Source organism: Pogoniulus pusillus, chromosome 33, assembly GCF_015220805.1.
Source record: "Pogoniulus pusillus isolate bPogPus1 chromosome 33, bPogPus1.pri, whole genome shotgun sequence".
NCBI classification, from domain to species: Eukaryota; Metazoa; Chordata; class Aves; order Piciformes; family Lybiidae; genus Pogoniulus; species Pogoniulus pusillus.
In genome coordinates, this window is record NC_087296.1 from 7,485,123 (window position 1) to 7,506,450 (window position 21,328).

General features: G+C 44.2%; 1 protein-coding gene across 1 annotated transcript in view; it reads right to left on the minus strand.

The window, feature by feature from the left end:
- Nucleotides 1-350: 350 nt before the first annotated feature.
- Nucleotides 351-21,328, minus strand: part of ROS1 (ROS proto-oncogene 1, receptor tyrosine kinase) — a 79,586-nt gene continuing 58,608 nt past the window's right edge. The window contains exons 39-44 of the mRNA XM_064170119.1: nucleotides 17,661-17,790; nucleotides 16,601-16,698; nucleotides 15,211-15,414; nucleotides 13,954-14,088; nucleotides 8,951-9,141; nucleotides 351-671 (exon numbers count right to left, since the gene is read on the minus strand). Of these exons, the coding sequence (XP_064026189.1) occupies nucleotides 526-671; nucleotides 8,951-9,141; nucleotides 13,954-14,088; nucleotides 15,211-15,414; nucleotides 16,601-16,698; nucleotides 17,661-17,790 (904 nt within the window). The 3' untranslated portion in view covers nucleotides 351-525. The remainder of the gene's footprint in view (nucleotides 672-8,950; nucleotides 9,142-13,953; nucleotides 14,089-15,210; nucleotides 15,415-16,600; nucleotides 16,699-17,660; nucleotides 17,791-21,328) is intronic.

The window sequence follows — 21,328 nt, forward strand, 5'->3', positions numbered from 1 at the left end:
TTAAACCATGTCCTAAAGTAGCATGACCCCACGTTGCTTGAACATCTCCAGGGAGGGTGACCCCCACCTAACTGCTAAAACACTTGAGTTGTGCACTAGAATGAATTCTGGTTAAACCTACATGCCTCTACCAAACCAGTCAGGCCTTTTATTCCTTTTTTTTTTCCTTCACAATTTTTCTGACTATGTTTTGCTTGTTTTTACTGCTGCTGGTTCTTCCATTCCCCACTTCATCTTTTTGTGCTTTCCTTCATTCTTCTGGTTGTCCGACAATTACTTTAGTCTGTTAAACCCTCTCCTGTGAAGCAGCTAAACTGCAACATGTAGTAAAACGAGCTTTTATTGTCTCTTTCTGCTACACATCATCAAGTATAGTATTTTCTAGTAGTTTGAGTCTTTTAGAGCATTGCTGTTTTCCAGACATCTCTGGAGGGCAATATGTAGAATTATTTTCTTGGCTCGTATCTTCTTTGGTAAAGCTTTTCCTCTTCTTTCCCTTTTTCTTTCCAACAGAGGAAGCCAGACTTATGTAAGTTCAGGACAATTGATGTTTCCTTGATCTGGGTTGCTTTCTTTGACTATTACCAAATAATTGAGGCCCTCTTGATTCCTTGTTTCCATTAGCATGGCTGAAGCAATACTGTCAGAGTCTGCACATGGAGCATCACTATCTACATGCAAAGAAACAAGAAGAAAACAGCCCAGTGTTAGAAAGCAACAGAACCAGACAGCTGCTGGAAGAAGTTGGTTTGATGACAACATAAAGAGTGACTGACAGTTCCAATTTGTTTTCTGCCTTTACCTGGGTGCATTAAAGCTTTAATCAAACCTCTTAGAGAAGGTTGGTCAGCACCATTTGTATCTCACAGGCTGCAAGACCGTTCTGAACACATGACTTGCTTCTCTTGGCAGTAAAGACAGCCTGCATAAAGCTAAAGGGATTTTAATCTGTGCCTTTGTGTAACCCTGCTAATAATACAGCTGAAGACTCTTGTAACACAGGCAGATAAATACCTACTAAATCATTGTATAATCCCATGAGGACCTGTAGTAGTCTTTCTCTCTAGAAAGGTGAATTTGGCAATCCAATGCGTTGCTCACATTTCTGAAAACTGGGTTTGCTGCTTATGTACATGGAGTTGCCTGGAACCTATTCCAGGGGAAACAGGCCTTTGAAAAGATAAAAATAATAAACTCAAGACTCAAGTTATACCTGTTGCTATTTCATGTGTGTGTTTGTTTGTACCATGTACCTTTTATTACACTTCCTTCTTTTATTTCACAAGGGGAAAAATCAGCAGGTGACCTTAGGAGATAGTTGCTCCAAGGAGCAGCAAGTGCTGTGCCATTGCACCAAGAAAGAGACAACTTAGAGCATTGCTCTAATCACAGCCAGCCTTCCCCCAAGCTGTAGTCAGTCTGTCCTGCACACTAGAGTCCACTAGGAAAGGTGGTGGGGAGAATTTCAACTTTAGAAACCCGTTACAGAGATGGAGTTTGGGACAAGGAGCAAACTGCTCACATAGCACAGTGACTGACAGCTAGGAAAGACCATTTGATACTCTGCCAGTTCAGGACTATTATGGCAATATTTAGTAACTCAACCCCAACTAAGCCTTTATCAACTAGTAGAGCCCTTCTTTGTATCTGGCTTTTGTTTAATAAAGCTTTTAATGGGAAGCCTTAAGGGCTAGTGGCTTTGGAAAAGGCACCCAGGAAAATGCTGAGGGCCTGTTTGCAGCAAACTCTTAAGAGAGAAACCTTAAAATAAGGACCCAAGTAAAAGTGGGTATTTACAGACCAGACATATGCCGGCTGACCTGCCTAAGTATAGAACACTAGAGGAGCATTCAGATTTGTTTCCTGTATAAGTATCTGGGACTGATGAGGTGATGTTTACACAAATGTGAGTATGAGGTCACTGGGATATTTTTACCAGATATATAGATACATTACTAATTCCTTCCCCAACAGGTCTGAAGAACTACAGAATATATAAAATGCTATAATCCTTTTCCAGCCTATGAGCTGCTGTGGTTCTCATTACAGAGGGAAAGAGCTTAAAAAAGGAAAATCAAACACCTTCCCTTGGGCTGATTTCTTCACCTTTTGGAACAAAACAGGCAACAAGGCCTATTTTTGCAGAGTGTTCTTATCCCATCCAAAGAAAGAGGAAGAATATGGTGATGATGACCTTTCTCCTGCAATGTGGCATGTATAAGCTACATTGCCACTTCCACAATGGGTTGTTCGATTACAAGAGTCCTTCACTGTTGTGTTATTTCTTAGTGCTGTGTTCAGCACCTACAAATGTTTAGCCCCATTCTGCTCTACAAGCCAAAAAAAAATCTCTGCAGATGTGTCAAGTGATGTAGTAAAATGTTTGCCTCTCGTGTAAGCCAATAAAGCAAGCAAATAAGTTTTGCTCACTTGAGTATCTCCTGCCATGTAATTAAAATGAGTGAATCAGGGGAGGAAAAAACAATCTTATCATGTTGTGCAGTTCCCTCAGAAATGTGAGAGCTGGAAGAGCCCCCAGCATCATGGGAAGCTATAAGCCAATGCAGGGAATTTCTGAACAATCTTTGGAACCCCTTTTCAAATGCCATGCAGAATTTGAAGGAAGGCAGAGAAGCTGGAGGGAGAAGGCAGGTCAGCATATTAAGGAGATATCATTCTTTTCTTTTCAGTTTTAACATGACTAAAATTAGTTGATTGATGTATAGTCATGCTGGGTTATACGTGAGTAAATGCAGGATAAACCATGTGATGTGATCCCCTCAGGTTTCACAAGCGAAGTCTGGCTGAGCCATCAAAACACCCTGAGAGAAGGCGTCCAAGGAACACCTTCACGGAATCTGGAGTCATGCTGGGGACTTAGCTCCAGCAGCTTCAATCCTGAGGGGCTGTCTGCACTGTGGACTGCTGCACCAGTGTAGAGTTACTTGCATTTGCTTTAAACGACCTACCTCAAGGCAAGAGGCTGGCTAGCTCTAGCAGTCCACTGCTCTGTACAGGCTGAGAAAAGCTCTGCTGAGAAGCAGGTTCCCACTGAGCTCTGTCCTCTCACAGGTAGATTGCCTTCAATAACTACAATGACATGTTCAAAGCTCAGCACTCTGCTCACATAGATACCTGTCTCAGCTCCTAAATGCATGTAACTTTGACCATGCTGGATGCTTTTCCTAGTAGTGATTTGCCTAAATCAGGACGTGTGATCAAACTGCTGCTAAGTTAATTACAATGCAGCTCTCTGGGGTAGGCAGAAGCTTACCCCAGAGAGCCTCACATTAATCAACATAAGAAATGATGATCGCCTGACTCATACTAATGAGGGATGGAGTTTGCTTGCTTAGCCTCCTCTGAGGAGACCAGTTTTAACCTGATAAAATCTGTGCTTCCCCCTTCCCAGTCCCAGCTTCTCAGTTGGCTGTTTCCTGCTGCAGGGCAGCCACAGTGTATCCTGCCTCGCAGTCACCAAGTGTCTCTCCTTGCTGCTCCCCAGGCTGTGTGGGCTCACAGCATGTTTTGAAGTCCTGCCTGGAAGGGTGCAAATTTTTGTGGTGCCTTGATAAGCAGAGGGGTTCTTTTTTGGTGTTTTAGTTCAGAAGGCGACAACATACAAGAAGAAACAAAATGTCACTGGGACAGCTGATTGGTGGAGACTGAACAAACTGACCTAAGGATGCTGATCTTCTGTTACAGCTATTTCCAGGCCAGATCTTCAGCAGCGCAAATTAACAAAGCTCCATAGAAACCAGTGGGATGCCACTGATTTACACCAGCTAAGCAGCCAGCCTGAGATGTTACTTAGTCTGGGTAGCATAATCCCATACAATGCTTAGCACCTTCACTATGGTGAAGTACTTAAAAGTGCAGCCACATTTGTTTTTTCCACTTATTTTTCCCTTTGTCCCTGCAACACAGTGTCCATGGCAGCAGATAAGAGCGTGGCTGATTTCCTGGCATGGCTGGAAGACATACCCCACTGCAAGCATATTCAGAAGTGTTTGATGATATATCTTTGCTAAGGGTGGTTACTGAACCCTGACTTCTTCACCTCAGCTGTGCTGCTTAGCTCAAGGAGGTAGTTCCTGTGTAGGGAGTGTTTTCCTGATACCTGCTGGCCACCTGGAGCTGTGTTTTAGTTTCTGCACATGGTCAGTAATATAAATAGAACAAATCTATATCAGTTTTAATACTCCCCTCTGTATTATGTATCAGTTGAGATATATCTGTGTTTCCTGTCTAATGAAGCATATGATCTTGCATGGTTTGAGGGTGACTCACCAAGCTTTGCTGTTCCATCAGACTCTAAAGGTGCTGGAAGTGAGAAATTTGTTCACCCTGCATTTCCACTGCACTGAGCTGTTTGAAGCATTGACTGCCTGCCTTGAACAGATTTTTCACATCCATTGGCTGAAATCTGCATGCAAGAATCCATCTTGGGAAATATGTCTGTAGTGCTGTTTATTAGCTTCTTGATTAACACTTTTAGGAGCACCAAAAGAAGGCCAGTTCCACCTTTGCTGCAATACAGTAATATCAAGGTCCATAAACACTGAAGTCCACTGATTTTCCCTTCCTGTCCTTAGTTTCTGGGACCTTACAGATGAACATGAAGAGAAATCATTTTGTCCTGCATAAGTCTTTATAAAGAGGGAAGCATTCATCTTCTCCAGATCACAAAAAAGGATCCCTTTTGCCAACCTATGATGGTGCAGATCTTATGTGTCCAATTTAAGCTGCTTGCCTGGGCTGCTTTTAATGTCGATGGAGAGAGAAAAGAGGAAGGAATTCCTTTGTGGAGAATCTTATTTCATATTCTTGTCTTTACACAACAACATCTATGACTCCCTGGTGACTGTCAAACCAGCTGGACAGCCAGCATGAACACAGTGCCTAAGTTTTAGTGGCTTCTGTTTCAACAGCCATGCTAAAGAAATGCCAGCTCTTACAGCATCATATCCTTTGATTTAAATGGTTTGAGACCAAGGCAAAGCCCCAGCATGGTTTTCCTTGCAGGATTGCATGGCTCTTGTGCACTCTTTGGAATAAAACAGCACTTGTCTACGGGACAAACAAGAAATGATCACACCAGCGAGTACCTCTCTTGCAGTGTTGTAACCACTCACTGTTTTGGGAGAAACCTTTTCTCTGACCTCTGCTGGCTTTGGGTCAGCCACTCACTAAGCTAAGACAGGGAGAGGATTACTGAATTTCAGAGAAATACAAAGGAGGCTGGGCACAAGGTTTTTAAAATGTCTCTTATCAACACATCCGCTTCCAACAAGCTTCCGTGTGGCCAGGTGATTACTTTCAGTTCTCAGAGGTGTGCAGAGTGTTTTGGTTTTTTAAAGGCAGCTGATTTTAACAAGATAAACCCATGGCTCTAAGACAGGAACCACCAAAACCAGTACTACACAGGCACATAATAGTAAAATGGTTTATCTGAAATGCCAACAAGATGAGTAGTTACACAAAAGTATCAAACTAAAAGTTATCCAAAGTGTTCAGAACTTCAGAACTCTTTTGGGCACTGCTCTAGGTGAACCTGCTCTGGCAGTGGGGTTGGACTGGATGATCTCCAGATGTCCCTTCCAACCCCTGCCATTCTCTGTGATCTCTGATTCCAGATTTTTATGGCAAATCCCTTCAGTGGAGTTTTGTGCAGAGGTTTAGAAAGACAAATATAAAAGGTGGCATTTTCAGCAAGCACTTCACTGAAAAGAAGTCAATGCAGTGGGTGACTGGCTCTGGAAGGGAAAGCAACAAAAAAAAAGAGGAAACATTACAGAATTGTAGCCTTTTCTCTTTTTGTATTTTTCAAGCAGCGTCTCCAGCTTAGGGATTTTTAAATGCTGGGTTTGAGTCCCAGTGTGTTTCCTTTTAATCTTCAGTCACTTACCCTGCATTTCCTTAGGCTCCTCCAACTGCTCTGAATCCAGGTGGTCTAGGGAGATTCTTTTCTCCCTCTACTGTGCCCTAGTGAGACCACGCCTAGAATACTGTGTCTGGTTTTGGGGTCCCCAGTTTGGGGGACAGGGAACTGCTGGAAAGAGTCCAGTGTAGAGCTGTGAGGATTACTGGGGGACTCGAACATCTCCCCTATGAAGTTAGACTGAGAAACCTGGGTCTGTTTAGGCTGGAGAAGAGAAGGCAGAGATCTCATCAATGTCTATGAATATCTCAGGAGTGGGTGGCAAGTGGATGGAGCTATTTTCTTTTTCCATGGTCCACAACAAGAAGACAAAGAGCAACAGCTACAAACTGGAACATAGAAAGTTTCACTTCAAAATGAGGAGAAACTTCTTTACAGTGAGGGTGATGGAGCACTGAAACAGGCTGCCCAAAGACATTGTGCAGTCTCCTGCTCTGGAGACTTTCCTGTGTGTCCTGTTCTAGGTGATCCCTCCTTAGCAGGGGGTTGGACTCAATGTCTGGAGGTCCTTTCCAAACTCTAAGGTTCTGTGAATCTTTGATCTTGCTAGAGGAACCACTTCTAGCAGTAAGAGTGCAGTGCTCCATCAGAGCTTCTGAGCAATTAGGCTTTTTTCCCTCACAGGTCCACAAGGGATTGTGGGGAGCAGAATAGATAAGAATAGTCCTCCTGGGTCATCCAAAGAAGGAGCTGCTCCAGCTGCTTACTGCCCAGTTGTCTGATGTCGGCAGAGACGTTTGCCACAGCAGACAGGTGTTGCCATCCGCAAAGGGGCACGCTTGGGACCTGAAATAATCTGGTGCTGTCTTGTGTGTGAAAATGTAACAAGTTCTGTCTGAAAATAGATGGACTGGTTATTTTTACAGCCGTGTGAACGTTGCTGATGGGGCCTCTGCCCAGTCAATTCCCACTGGATTCAAAACTCAGTGGCGTCTTAGTCATAGAATCATATGACGCCATTGAATCCAGTCCTCCATCTGGCTAGTGCTTCCCTCACTCAAATGTTGTTCATGCCACTTAATGCCCATCATCAATGGCAAAGGAAAGCCTCTAAAATGAAGAAGAAAAAAGACCTCTGAACTGGTAGACCCATATCTGGTCCCTTCTGATCAGCAGTGCCAGGAGCTGCTGGCATAGCTCAGGTATATTTATTGCCACTTGCTGCCTCCTTTGGAAGGGTAACTCTTGCAACACTGAGTTCAGTGTCTCTTTGCCATTGCTGTACTATCCTGTTAGCATGCTGTCCAGATCACTGACATACTGCCTGTATCAGCTCACCTGCACTTGCAGTCTGTGTGTTGTACTGCACCATCAGCAATAGTACTGAAAAAAATCAGTGTTTGCCAGCTCTCCACCTGTGACCTAGCACAGCAGCATGGGCAGACCTGCTGAAGTTGAGGCTGCCTACAAGTAGGCAATGTTCAATAGAAATTGGAAGATGTGGGATTCCATCATAGTTATTTTGAGGCTTCTTGTTTCACTTTGCTTGACACTTGCTCTCTCTTTTGGAACCAAGCCTCCTGGGGAGAGCAGACGTTTCTTGGCGGGGGGGTCATGACAGGAGTTCCATTACACACAAAGGCCAACCACCACATAACAGTTCTGGAAAATGTTGTCCAGGACAATCTGTCATGGGGCAGACTTCTGAATTATTTGTTTTGGCTGTCATCTTTCTACTACTACTTCTGCTGCGTTCGGGTCAAGCATGGCAAGTCACCTAGATTCCAGCCATCAGCAGTGGAGAGAAAAGCAAAAGATGACCCTTTTCTTGCTGTCATACCTGCCTTAAACATAGGAGTTGTCACTCCCTGGAGATGTCTGTTTCTGCTCCTCACTATGGAGATAGCTAGAAGAGTATCTTTGATGAGGCTCACAGCATCTAGAGAGCTGTCTTTAGGTGAGATAAAGTCCATTCAAAATGTAAGGCCTATTAGCTTGGGCAGAGTGCCTAATTAATTGGCTGTAGTCCCTTCCTGAGCTAATGCCAGGCTTAGATTGGTGCCAGGTTAAATATCTCCTTCCTGAACTCCACTGCTAAAAGTGAAGGTGCCCTTTAAGAAACTAGGAAATTACACTATGTGCATCTATGTAGAGCTTTTAATTATAGCATAAGGGTGCAAGATCAGCTAATAAAACCATGAAATGCTAGGTTATCAGTGCTGGCTTCCTTTGGTCTCATCATATCTTGAGAAAGTATTCTTGAAGTGACAGATAAAAGTCATGCACAGAGTGGATTTGACAGAGAGAAATGAAGATGGGGATAAACTGGCCCACTCAGGATGTTCACTTCCATTTTTGGATTATTTGAATCACAGTGGCACAAACAACTTCAAATTTCACATCTCCTGGGTTCATTTTCTTCAATTCCTGTCTTCACAGACTTCTGAATGCTCCTTTGCTGTACCAAATGTCTTAAGTGTATCTTTCCTAACATCCCCTGGTTTAACTCATTCACAGTGTGCAGAGCACAGGCATGGTGTGATTCCTGGCTGGAGCTAACACAGTTTAGACTGGGATAAAGGCTCCCTCATTTAAGTTTCTAATTTATGCCTCACTTTCAAGCCACTGCTGAATCAGTACTTCTGAAGTGCCTACCTGTCATGTTTAGATGAGAGAGAGGGAGTAGATGCCTTTGAATTTGGAACAGCTTTCCACCCAGAAACCTTCTGAAACTCTCCTGGCTGTACAAGGAACTTAAGCATTTACTTCAGTGGAATAGGGTCACTAAGTACCAAAATCTTACATGCAAGCTGGGATACCTCTGGGACAGGCTCAGTTGCAACCTCACAGGGGTCTTTTGGTAGTCTTATATGGGCTGTACCTAATGCATCTCACTGAATAGCATCTGGTTGAATCTTCACAAGTCCATTATGAGAGAGGTAAATCTTTGGCATTCTGATATTACAGGCAGATAATTGGACCAGTGAAAATGACTGAAAAGGACTGCTGCATCCTACTTGGCTCATGGGGAAGAGGCCATAAGGACAGCATGTCCTAGCCCAGACTCACCTTCAAAAGCTTGGTTGATGATTCCAACTGATGCTTCATTGTCTTCAAATAAGGACAGTGGAGAGTGCCTTATCTCTTGGAGTAATAAGGACAGTGGAGAGTGCCTTATCTCTTGGAGTTTGTCCTGAATACAGGAGAAAGTAGGTCTGTTGTGAGGGTCTTGGGCCCAGCATCTTCTCATTAAGTCACACCTGGAAAGGAAATGGTTAAAATGCAACCAGTAAAGAAAAAGTAGAACTAGAATAATTCATCTCAATAGTGACTATTGAATCACTTGAAAGGCAAGAGTGGCCTGGGTTCTTCATGTGCAAAAACTCTACATGTAGTACAAAAAATATCAACAGCTACTCAGAAGATAAAAAGTAGTTTAAAGATCAATTGGAGGGAATATTCACTATGGTTGATTGGCTAGGGCTGGGTGTTAGGTTGGACTGGATGATCTTGGAGGTCTCTTCCAACCTGGTTGATTCTGTGATTTTTGAGGCTGGAGCAGCTATAAGCATTAAAAAAAAAATAGCTGCTCTGACTGAAGAACTCATCAATATGTTCTAAACAAACAGGCAAGGAGGCAATTCTCTTACAGAAAGAAAAAAAGGAAGAGGGGGAAAAAAAAGCAAGGAAAAAAAAGAAAATTGAAACTATATCTTAACTCAAAAGTTAAGCTTATTGAAACCCACTTAAGCTCATGCTGCCTCATAGTTCAGGGATGTTCAAGGCAAGCACAGCAGAGAGAGGGTTAGTTTAGATGTCTGTCTCCAGACTAAACCAAGTTTTCCCCTTAAAGGCCACAGTGGTAGGAGTTTCCTCTGGGTGCAGGGATCACAGCTCACCTTGCCCAACACCATCTATACCATTCAGTGGAAAACTGCCCCTCATGTTTGCCTGCTGGCTAGGGCTGACTTACTGTTTGCTCGAGGTGAGTCCAGGCTACACAAAACCAAATCCTTCAAAAGCCAGAGGGAGCCAGGCTGAAAACCAAAACACAGCCAGCACCTGTCCATGGTAAGCATTAGGAGTGCAGGGAGGTCTTCAGAGTCTCAGAACCAGAGAGCAGCAATTGAGCAGGCAGTGAAAGGCCAGTCCAGGAAGCTGCTACTGGAATGCAGAGTATTCACCTCTAAGCCCTAAGTTCAAATCCTCCCCTGACAAACAGCCTCCCAGACCTGCTGCTATGTGATACCAGGCGTTACTGAGTTATGTGAAATGAATTGGCTTGTTCAGATCCTCGCTTATCCATCTTGAAAAGTAAGCTGCTATCCCTCACCACAACTGGATGTTTCACAAACCCCTTAGTGACAGCTGGGAGAAGTCTCTTGACTTCTGATTTTTCAAGTGATTTTTTTTTTTCATCAAAATAGAGACATTGAGGAAGAAATACGAATAGAAAAACTATTTTAGAGTCCCTTTTTGTCCATCTGCATCATCTGATTGTGGAGCTCAAAGGTTATTCTGGTTTGGTGTTCATTTTTTTTCCAAAAGGATCCAATGAAATCTTGACCATCCATTTAAAAAACATTAAAAAAGGATATTGGCTTCCTGATGCTGTGAAGCACTTGATCTGCTTGCTTTCAGCAAGTGTGCACTTGCAGCCCAGAGGGCCAAACAGCTCCTGGGCTGCAGCAGGAGAAGTGTGGCCAGCAGGGCCAGGAAGGTGATTCTCCCCCTCTACTCTGCTCTGGTCAGACCCCACCTGGAGTACTGCATCCAGATCTGGAGCCCCTGGGACAAGAGGGATGTGGAGATGCTGGAGTGTGTCCAGAGAAGGGGCACGAGGATGCTCAGAGGGCTGCAGCAGCTCTGCTGTGAGCACAGACTGAAAGAGTTGGGGCTGTGCAGTCTGGAGAAGAGGAGGCTCTGAGGGGACCTTCTTGTGGCCTTCCAGGATCTGAAGGGGCCTACAAAAAAGCTGTGGAGGGACTTTTTAGGCTGTCAGGGAGTGACAGGACTGGGGAGAATGGAGCAAAGCTGGAGGTGAGTAGGTTCAGACAGGAGGTGAGGAGGAAGTTGTTGAGGTGAGAGTCGTGAGAGCCTGGAATGGGTTGCCCAGGGAGGTGGTTGAGACCTTGTCCCTGGAGGTGTTTAAGGCCAGGCTGGATGATGCTCTGGCCAGCCTGATGTAGGATAGGGTGTCCCTGCCCATGGCAGAGAGGTTGGATTTAGATGACCCTTGTGATCCCTTCCAACCCTGACTGATTCTATGATTCTAGGTGTACTGGTCATTGATGACACAAATACAGATGAAGAAGTACTGAATAGGACTCAAAATGAAGTTAAACAATCCTGCTTCTCCTGCTGCCAGCTAAGTGTCCATCATGTTTCATTTTAAGAGCTGTCTTGGATGCTGGAAGCCAAAGGATCTGCTTTCTGGCCATGCTGGTTATTAGGTATCTGAGAAAAAAATCTGAGCTCAAGTGCTGTGCTCTTCCTTGTTTGTGCCTGGGCTTCCCTGAGCATTGTGCAAGGTGTAGCAGTGAAGAACCGACTGAGTACACTGCTCCACTAACAGAAAGGAAGAAAAGACAACCATAGGCCAACAGAAGAAGAAAGAAACATAAATCATAGACTCAGAATGGCTTGGGCTGGAAAGGACCTTCAAAGATCTAGTTCCAACCTCGCTGTCATGGACAGGGACTCCTTCCAACAGACCAGGCTGTTCAAAGCCCCATCCAACCTGGCCTTGAACACTTCCAGGGATAGAACATCCATATGCAAGCCTCACACTCAGGTGGCTGTGCCAGACGTGGAACTCAGACTGCAAAAGTGGTGCCATTTATATACCTGACGTGGAACTCAGACTGCAAAAGTGGTGCCATTTATATACCTGATGTGGAACTCAGACTGCAAAAGCGGTGCCATTTATACACCTAATCAATATTTGTATTCATGTGGCTTATTTAGAGATCCCCAAGCCCCCTTTCCCAATTCGTTATCAAGCTTCACCTATCCACATGTCTTTGTAGGGAAGTAGATGATTAGTCCCTGGAGTAGCAACTTGTGGAGGGAAGGGGGAGAATTTCACACACACACTTCCCCACCCCCCCACCCCCCCCCATGGAAAAAAGAAACAACAATCTCCCTTCCTTAGTGCTTTTTATACCCCAAGGTTTCTGTGTCAGCCCTGCTTGTTCTTGCAATGTAAGCCTACCACAGATTCCTAAACACTTCTCAGCTGAAGTAGTTTGGCCTTTGAACTCTCTTCCTATCAGTGATGGTTTGTTTTGTGAAATGACAATGAGCAAGCCAAAGTGCTGAGGGGACAATTACTGACTGCTGACGTCCTGATGCAGGTTCAAAACCACTAGGAGGGAAGCAGGAATGTGAAGAATCCCAGCATACCATTAATGACCTAGCAAAGTAGCAAAAAGCTATTTATGCAGGTGCTGAGTGTTCACCAAATGAGATAAAAGATGACACAAGAGTCGAAGAGCTCATTCAGCCCTTGGCTTTCAAAAGCCTTACTGCTCTTAGGCCCCATCCTACAAGTTACAACAGGCAGACCAGAGTTTAAGCCCTACCTGCCGTGCTAAAACTTAAGATCTAGGACCTTAACAACTACTTCAAGCAAAGTTTTCTTGATTCTGGCCACTTGTGTTAAAGGCAACTCAGAAGCCATTATGTGAGCTTGAAAATCAAACTCACTCTCACGGATACAGATTACTTCCTGTGCTTTTTAACTCACAGGACAGCTGGCAGCAATTTTTTGGGAGGGAGTCTTTTTTTCAGCAGAAAATACTGAATCTGAACTTGCTTTGGTCTCTCATTTGTTCTATGGCTTTCACCTGCGGTGCATTTCAGCTGTACCTCCACAGCGATAAATAGTCACCCTCCCTGGAACTCAGAGCGTGAGTAAACCATGTGCCATTACAGAGGTCACAGAGATCTGGGCTTGCCAATCACAGAATTGTTCCCAAGCTAATTCCTGAGCCCCAGGAGTAAGAATTGTGCACTTTAAGTCGCCTCTCTTTCCATCTGTACAACCAGCTGTCGGGTGCGCTGCTGCGGCTGCTTATGCAGCGAGCAATACAGAACCACAGAATGCTTTATGTTGGAAGGGACCTCAAAGCTCATCCAGCTCCAGCCCTCCACCATAGGCAGGGATACCTCCCACTAGAACAGGTTGCTCAAGGCCTCAGCCAACCTGGCCTTGAACACCTCCAGGGAGGGAGCAGCCACAACCTCCCTGGGCAACCTGTGCCAATGTCTCACCACCCTCACTGTAAAGGACTTCTTCCTAACATCCAGTTTCAATCTCCCCTCTGCCAGTTTAAACCCATTACCTCTCATCCTGTCATTACAAGACCTTGTCAATAGGCTCTCCCCAACCCTCCTGTAGGTCCCCTTCAGATACTGGAAGGTCACTCCAAGGTCTCCTCAAAGCCTTCTCTTCTCCAGGCTCCAGAGCCCCAACTCTCTCAGCCTGTCCTCAGAGCAGAGCTGCTGCAGCCCTCTGAGCGTCTTTGTGGCCTCCTCTGGACTGGCTCCAACAGCTCCACATCCTTCTTGTGCTGGGGGCTCCAGAATTGCACACAGGACTCCAAGTGGGGCCTCAGGAGAGCAGAGCCAAGGGGCAGAATCCCCTCCCTTGCCCTGCTGGTCACACTGCTCTTGCTGCAGCCCAGAGATCAAGACATGAAGTTGGACAACACTGAGTGACCCTAGGCCTGTTGTGTACAAAGACCAGTCAATTCTTTCTACCATTAGATGCTCTCAGTCAGTTATTGCACTATTATCAGATTCATGCCCAAGACTGACTCTATACTGACTTTGAAACCTTGTTTAAACAACCAATATCCACCATTCAACTTCAATTCTTAAGTTCTTCCAGGCTGCACTCCTGGATGGAATAGTAGTGGGCTGGCAGCTACGAGTGCTACCTGGTTTATCAGAAGAAGGATGTTGGATTCTGCATGGGCATAAGTACCATGCAAAATGATAGCCAGCTGGCAGTCAGCCTCTTGCTTCTTCCAGGTATGATCAACAACACTTAAACAGAATTAACTCACAAGTCATCAGGACAATTGTTTGGAGATTCCAGCCTTCCTCCTGATCGTATGTGGTGTACAACTTCTGTGTTGGAGAAACCTGGATATGGTTGTTGACCCAAAGTTAATGTTTCCCATACTATGACTCCAAAAGACCTACCAAAAAACAACAACAACAACAAAAATTTATTTCCACAGTCATCATGAACAATCTCCTTACCAACAGCTAAAATGTTTCTAACCTAAGAATAGGACTTAGTGAGGAAAATTAGGAGTTAGCTGTTTTGGGGTTTTTTTTGTGAAGCAATTTATATCTCCTTAAAGCAGCCTCTGGAATGGCTGAAATAAATGCCTAGACCTGACACGCTTTCCCAGACTCTCTGAGATGCAGCTTAGAAGCCACTGAGTGCACAGAGCATCCCTGGGCAACGCTGTTGGGTTGAGTGTGTCCTCACTTAGACAAGTGTTGAGAAATCTCTAGAGGTGTCTTAGAAATGGAGAGAGACAAGTTCTCCTAAGCACCACTCACAAAGCAATCAGCACTTCATTTGGCTTGGCAGAGAGCACTAAACTGAGATAAAGGTCAGAGTGGCAGTCAAATGGATGGGCTGAAGGAGCTGAGGATTCGATTGATGGGCAATAGACTACCATGAGCACCTATGGCAACCGAGGTGTAAACTTGTATGCATCTCAGATTTGATGGATCTGTTTGGTTTGCTTTTTGACGTGCTTCTTGACAATAGGTCTTCTCTTCCTCGTGGTAAGCTCAAACCACTTAAATAAAGACTTCAAATAAACCTCCACAGGAAAGTGCTAGGATATTCCCCTGAGGAGGAAGAGAAATGTGAGCTTCAAAATGAAGCAGCCATCAGAATATAGTGAAATGGTGAGGGAAAGTGTTTGGTTGTGAAAAGGAAATGCCAATTGTTCTAAGGGAAAACAAAATGGAACAGCATGCAGGCAGTCAACTTGCTGCCTAGTCAAGCAAAATCTGTATTATGGGCTTGGTACAGAACTGTATTGAGTGGTATCTCTTCTTCCCAGCCAGCATCCAAAGCCAGAGCTCCAAGCATTAATAAATATATCCATGCAGGTGCTGTTGCAGTGCCAAACTTTTCATTAGCTCATTACAGTATCACCTAGGAGGAAATCTGTCTTAGTCTACAATTTATTAGAGGTGGCAATATGCAACCTTATCATTCCTCCTGGAAACCAATACCTTCCTGCTGGGAAGTTTAGCAAGAGTATTCCTACAGCTGTGTGACTGCTATAACTCACCAGACATCAGAGCTACTTGTAAAGACACCGTCAATGAGGCTTTCAGGAGCCATCCATCTGACAGGGAGCAGACCTTCTCCTCTTTTCCTGTAATAGTCGTTTCTATAGATATCTCTGGCAAGCCCAAAGTCACCAATCTTTACTACGCGGGAAGAGCTCTTGTATTGCTTCTCGGACACAAGGCAGTTGCGAGCGGCCAGGTCCCTGAGTTGTAAGGCAGAGACGAGATGGAGTTAGCACTGCAGATGAACTCGAGTCAGAAGGGACCTCTGCAATTCATCTGATCACAGAATTAATCAGGTTGGAAAAGACCTCTAGGATCATCGAGTCCAACCTATCACTTAACCCTTCTAATTAACCAAACTATGGCATTAAGTGCCTCATCCAGCCTCCTCTTAAACACCTTCCTGGGATGGAGACTCCACCACCTCCCCAGACAGCCCTTTCCAATTCCAATCACACCTTCTGTGAAGAATTGCTTCCTAACATCCAGCCTAAATCTGCCCTGGCACCGCTTGAGACTCTGTCCTCTTGTTCTGTTGTTGGGTGCCTGGCAGAAGAGACCAACCCCACCTGGCTACAGCCTCCCTTCAGGTAGTTGTAGACAGCAATGAGCTCTGCCCTGAGCCTCCTCTTCTGCAGGCTGCACACCCCCAGCTCCCTCAGCCTCTCCTCACAGGGCTGTGCTCCAGGCCCCTCACCATCCTTGGTGCCCTTCTCTGGACATGTTCAAGCATCTCAACATCTTTCTTAAATTAAGGTGCCCAGAATTGGACACAGCACTCAAGGTGTGGCCTAACCAGTGCTGGGTACAGGGGCAGAAGGACTTCTCTGGTTCTACTGGCCACACTATTCCTGATCCAGGCCAGGATGCCATTTATCTTTCTCTTCAGAGCAGTACTGATCTCAAAGTCAGATTGGGTGACTTAGGGCCTCATTCAGTTAAGTTTTGCACATCTTCAGGGCTGGAAGTGACACAGCTGCTCTGGACAACTGGTTCCAGTGGCTGAGCCTGCATGTTGTGAATGATGTTATCTCATTTCTCTTGCTGTGGCTTCTCATTTTTTCACTGTGCACCTGTGAGAAAAAGCTGGCTTTGTGCACTCTATAGGTACCTATTAGTCAGAAGAAGAGAGTAAAGGAAAGGATATCCCCACCTGTCCTTCTCTCTGTTGAATGGGATATCATTCTTGCCTAATGAGCAATGAGTCCTGAATTCAGATCTTAGAGTAGCTCTCCATTTTATGAGAGAACTATAGGTGATTTTTGACATAAGCATTAGACTGAATTTTCCTCCACTGCTCTTGCCTTCCCTGTAATATTGTGACATCTTTCTAAGCATCTTCCCCAGACAAGAAACCCTGGAAGACTATAGAAATAAGCTCTTTACCTGTGTATAAAATGCATCTTCTCTAAATAGACACAGCCTTTGCAAACGTCCAAACAGATATCCAAGAGGTCTATTGTCGTCAGCAGGGGATGCTGGAGCTACAAGAAACAAAGGCAGAAGTTAGCTGTGGCTGTCTTCCAGCTTTACAGACACAGAATGCCAAGCTCCTTGTGCAAAGATGGTATTGTCTGCTCGTTTGAAACCTGCAGGGGTTCTCCAAAAGATGCTAAGCACAGGTGCAAAATCTCTGTGTGGCAAACACTGCATTGCAAGGCAGACCAACCCACCCTGATCTTTGATTTGGGTCTAAGAATATCCTGGGACCTTCAGAATGGTTTCTTCACTACAGTAGAAGAACTAGGACTGAACATTTCCTCCCACCATCAGATCATGCCTGCTTGCTGCTGTATAATACATTCTACTAGAAGAATACATGTACCTTCCAGTAGAGTTCAGTACTGACTGGATTTGATGTGACTGTGTAAATGAACTAAACAATTGCTGCAATGCTATAAAAGTTTAGTCTTGTGTCCTTTTGACCTGCAATTCTATCACCCATATTCTTAACCTGCATGCTAACTATGAAAAAAAAAATGACAGGCAGACATTCTTTATTCTTCTCTTTCCTAATAAAGGTTATGAAGACACAGGCACAGGGACAGTATCTTCTGTGCCTGATCTGTGTCTAGCATGTTAAGGATACTGCTGCTATTCCAAGGAAGATACCAAATCCATGTGGCCTAAGAGACCAGATACATGACCACCATTATTTATGATCAGTTCTCAAAGGATTTTTCATGGCATTCACAGAGAGAAACTCGGTTGACATCTCACGTCTGCAAACCTAGTCTTGATCAGTGCTCTGATGGCATTCAGTCTTCTTCACAGCAACTCTGAGTGCGAGGTCGGCACTCAATGCTGAGGTCTCAGGGCATGAAGAAAAAGCCAGGTCAGACCTTGCAGAGCTGAGTAACAGCATGGCCTTTGAGAAAGCCAAAAAAACTGAGAAACTGTGGACAGTTAGAGGTTAAAAATATAAGTATTGTGGGCTTTACCCTACCTTTTGCTTTCTGGCTCCTCGTAAATAGCTAAGTAGATCCCCTCCTTCCATCAGCTCCAGTATAATGTACTGAGGTTCGTTTAGCAGGCACACTCCAAGCAACTTCAGAATGTGGGGGTGATCAAATTTACTAAAGAGAAGGAAATGACTGTCAGACTACCTAGGTAAAATCCAGCTGGTTGTAAGATAATGAAGGGCATATAGCTGCAGATGATGAGCGAGCAGTTTGGCTTTTACAGCCCTGCAACAGACTTTAGTAACCCAGAGTGACTGGAGTTGCTTAGTCCTGGAGAGGGTTCAGGGACATCCTTTCAAAACACAGGCTCACACTGTACTCTGACAGGCCCTCTAATGCATGTGGATGGGAAGCAAACTTCATCCTATTTCCATGAAGCAAAGAAAGAATCTCATCTAGGAATAAGAGGAACTGCCACCTGTGCATTAAGGATATCTACTTAAATAGAGGACTTTTACCCATATATACATGCAGAGAAATGCACGAAGGTGCAACCTACTTTTTTCACAGTCCAGCCAACTATTTCTCACAGTATAGTTTCAGGAGGAACAAAATGTGCACAGGGAATAGCTGCATCTATGCCAGAAGTTCTTCACAGAGAGAGTGATTTCCCATTGGAATGGGCTGCCCAGGGAGGTGGTGGAGGCACCGTCCCTGGGGGTCTTCAAGAGAAGACTGGATGAGGCACTTGGTGCCATGGTCTGGTTGATTGGTTGGGGCTGGGTGATAGGTTGGACTGGATGATCTTGGAGGTCTCTTCCAACCTGGTTGATTCTATGATTCTATGATACTATGGTTTTCTGTGTGTCCACAGAGATAGGGATTGCCACCAGGCAATCAGCACTCAGGTCTAGCATTTTGTCCAAGGATGCCAAATATTTCTTGCCTCTGCCAGTGCCCCTATTTTTACAAGCAGTTTTCTTATGTTAGAAGATGCTTTTTCTTTCGCACTGCTGTGTGAAAGGACTTGAACCTCCATTCAGGGAAACTTGACTCTACGGGAGGAACTGATGGTGTCCAAAAGGCTGTCAAATACACCGGTGTAAACAAACAAAACAGAGGGACATTTTCCTTCTAACCGCTTTCAATTAACACAATCTTAGGTGTGGGCACAGACTTTAGCTAAAAAGGTGATTCTGAATTTGACAGTTCCCCTCCCCCAGCCTGTAAGTGCATACCTCTCAATCAGATAAACCAGGGCATTCTCAAAACAAAAAGAGAGAAGGGAGCATCTGGCACTTTCTTACATCTCACCCAGCCCTTTCTCCACTGAGCCATCATTCCTTACTTCCCAAGGGATGGGATACTCAGGAGAATTTGTCACACCGATTTGTACACAAATGATTTGCCAATAGCCAGTATCAAATGGCTTTTTGAAGCATAGGCAACTTGATTTCCCCATTGCTGCACACCAAAAAGAAACAAATAGTCCTTGCTTAAGTGGGAGACTATGGATAAAGCTGCAACCCAAAGTTGTAATGAACGTCCAAAAAAACCCAAAAAAGCAGGCAAAATGAAAGTTGCATTTAACTGTCTCTTCCAACCTGGTTGATTCGATGATTCTATGATTGTATGATCTAATATCAAGGTTCTTAAACATTAAAATCCACTTATTTTCCCTTCCTGCCCTTGGTTTAATTTATGAGCCCTTACAGATGAACATCAAGATAAATCATTAAGACCTGCATAAGGGAATGAAATAATTTGCCTTTTTTCACATGAAAAAAAAACAAACCTACTAAATGTATCATATATATTTTTTAATTATCCATTGATGTCTACTAGGAATTTACAGTATTTAAGGTTTTTTTTCCTGTTTTCTTTCTTTCTCACTCTTTTGGTTTCTCATCCTGTTGGTGTACATATGGGCTCACAGCAGTGGTTACATTTAAAAGTAATATTTTCCAATTAACTATTTTTTTTTCATGACTTTCTAGTGTTGAATTATTAGCAAGAAAGCAGCAGAATCCTAAAATTTCGACTCTGGGTACCTATGACTTCCATACTGCACAGAAAAGAGACCTTAACTGAGTTTATGGCTGCTAGGCAAAGATAGATTGCAGGAAGTTTACGCACAACACTTGGCTCTTCACCATTCATTTATGCTTTAACCAAACAGTTCCTTTTTGACTTTCATAAGCCTCTTGCCTCGTTCAGTGGACAATGTGTGGAAAATGATTAGGCAAAAAACTTCAGAACAGTTTTAAAAATGCATTAGCACACAAAATCATAGAATCACAGAATCAGTCAGGGTTGGAAGGGACTGAAAGGGAAGAGATTTAAGAATACATAAGCACACACACACCAAAAAAAATCATAGAATCACAGAATCAGTCAGGGTTGGAAGGGACCAAAAGGGAACAGATTTAAGAATACGTAAGCACACACACACACAATCATAGGATCACAGAATCAGTCAGGGTTGGAAGGGACCAAAAGGGAACAGATTTAAGAATACATAAGCACACACACACACAATCATAGGATCACAGAATCAGTCAGGGTTGGAAGGGACCACAAGGGAACAGATTTAAGAAATACATAAGCACACACACACACAATCATAGGATCACAGAATCAGTCAGGGTTGGAAGGGACCACAAGGGAATAGATTTAGAAATACATAAGCACATACACACAAAATCATAGAATCACAGAATCAGTCAGAGTTGGAAGGGACCAAAAGGGAACAGATTTAAGAATACATAAGCACACACACACACAATCATAGGATCACAGAATCAGTCAGGGTTGGAAGGGACTACAAGGGAATAGATTTAGAAATACATAAGCACATACACACAAAATCATAGAATCAGAATCAGTCAGGGTTTAGAAGGGACCGCAAGGAGCATCTAGTTCCAACCCCTCCTACCATGGGCAGGGACACCTCACACTAAATCAGGCTGTCTAGAGCCTCATCCAGCCTTGCCTTAAACACCCCCAAGGATGGGGCTTCCACCACCTCCCCGTCTAATTTCGAATTTAACAATACTACGTTTTCTGTACAGGATATAAAATCTTTCCATTTTGAAATGATGCTTCTAATTCTATGCACATGAAATAAAGGTCAGAGAAGTGCAAAAGAGCATCTGAAAACCAAACTACCCTCTCAGTCTTATCTTGCCAGCTGAAAACATCATCTCGTTTCTGTGACAACTCTGGAGTATGAGATTTCTAGCATGCACACAGACCTTTCCGTGTGAGATTCTTACACCGGTGACAGATTTGTTCCATTGAAGCCTGCCTCTGTGGCAGAAGGTAAGTGGCAGCCTCTAGTGGTAAATACGCACATGTTCGAACCCCAGTTTACACAGTAAATTGGGTCTTCAAGGTGCCTGCTTGTTATGATAGGCTTGGGCTTTTTTTGGTACAACTGGGTTAGTGAAATGTTGCCCAATTGCTTCGGGTTTAGGTGAATAAAACAGTCCAAACCCCAGTAAATCCATGATATGAGCACACTGAATTTGCAGTCAGCTCATGAGTATTAAAGCTTCATTTTCACAACATTCAGCAGCAGTGATTGCTTCTTTTTGCTTTGGGCAGAAGCAGGAGAATGCCCCAAAAATGCTACAGTGATCTGTTTAGAGGAAGGTGTTGCTTGGATTCCTCTCACCTCCCATGATACTGGCTTGGAGGGGTGCCCAGTGGC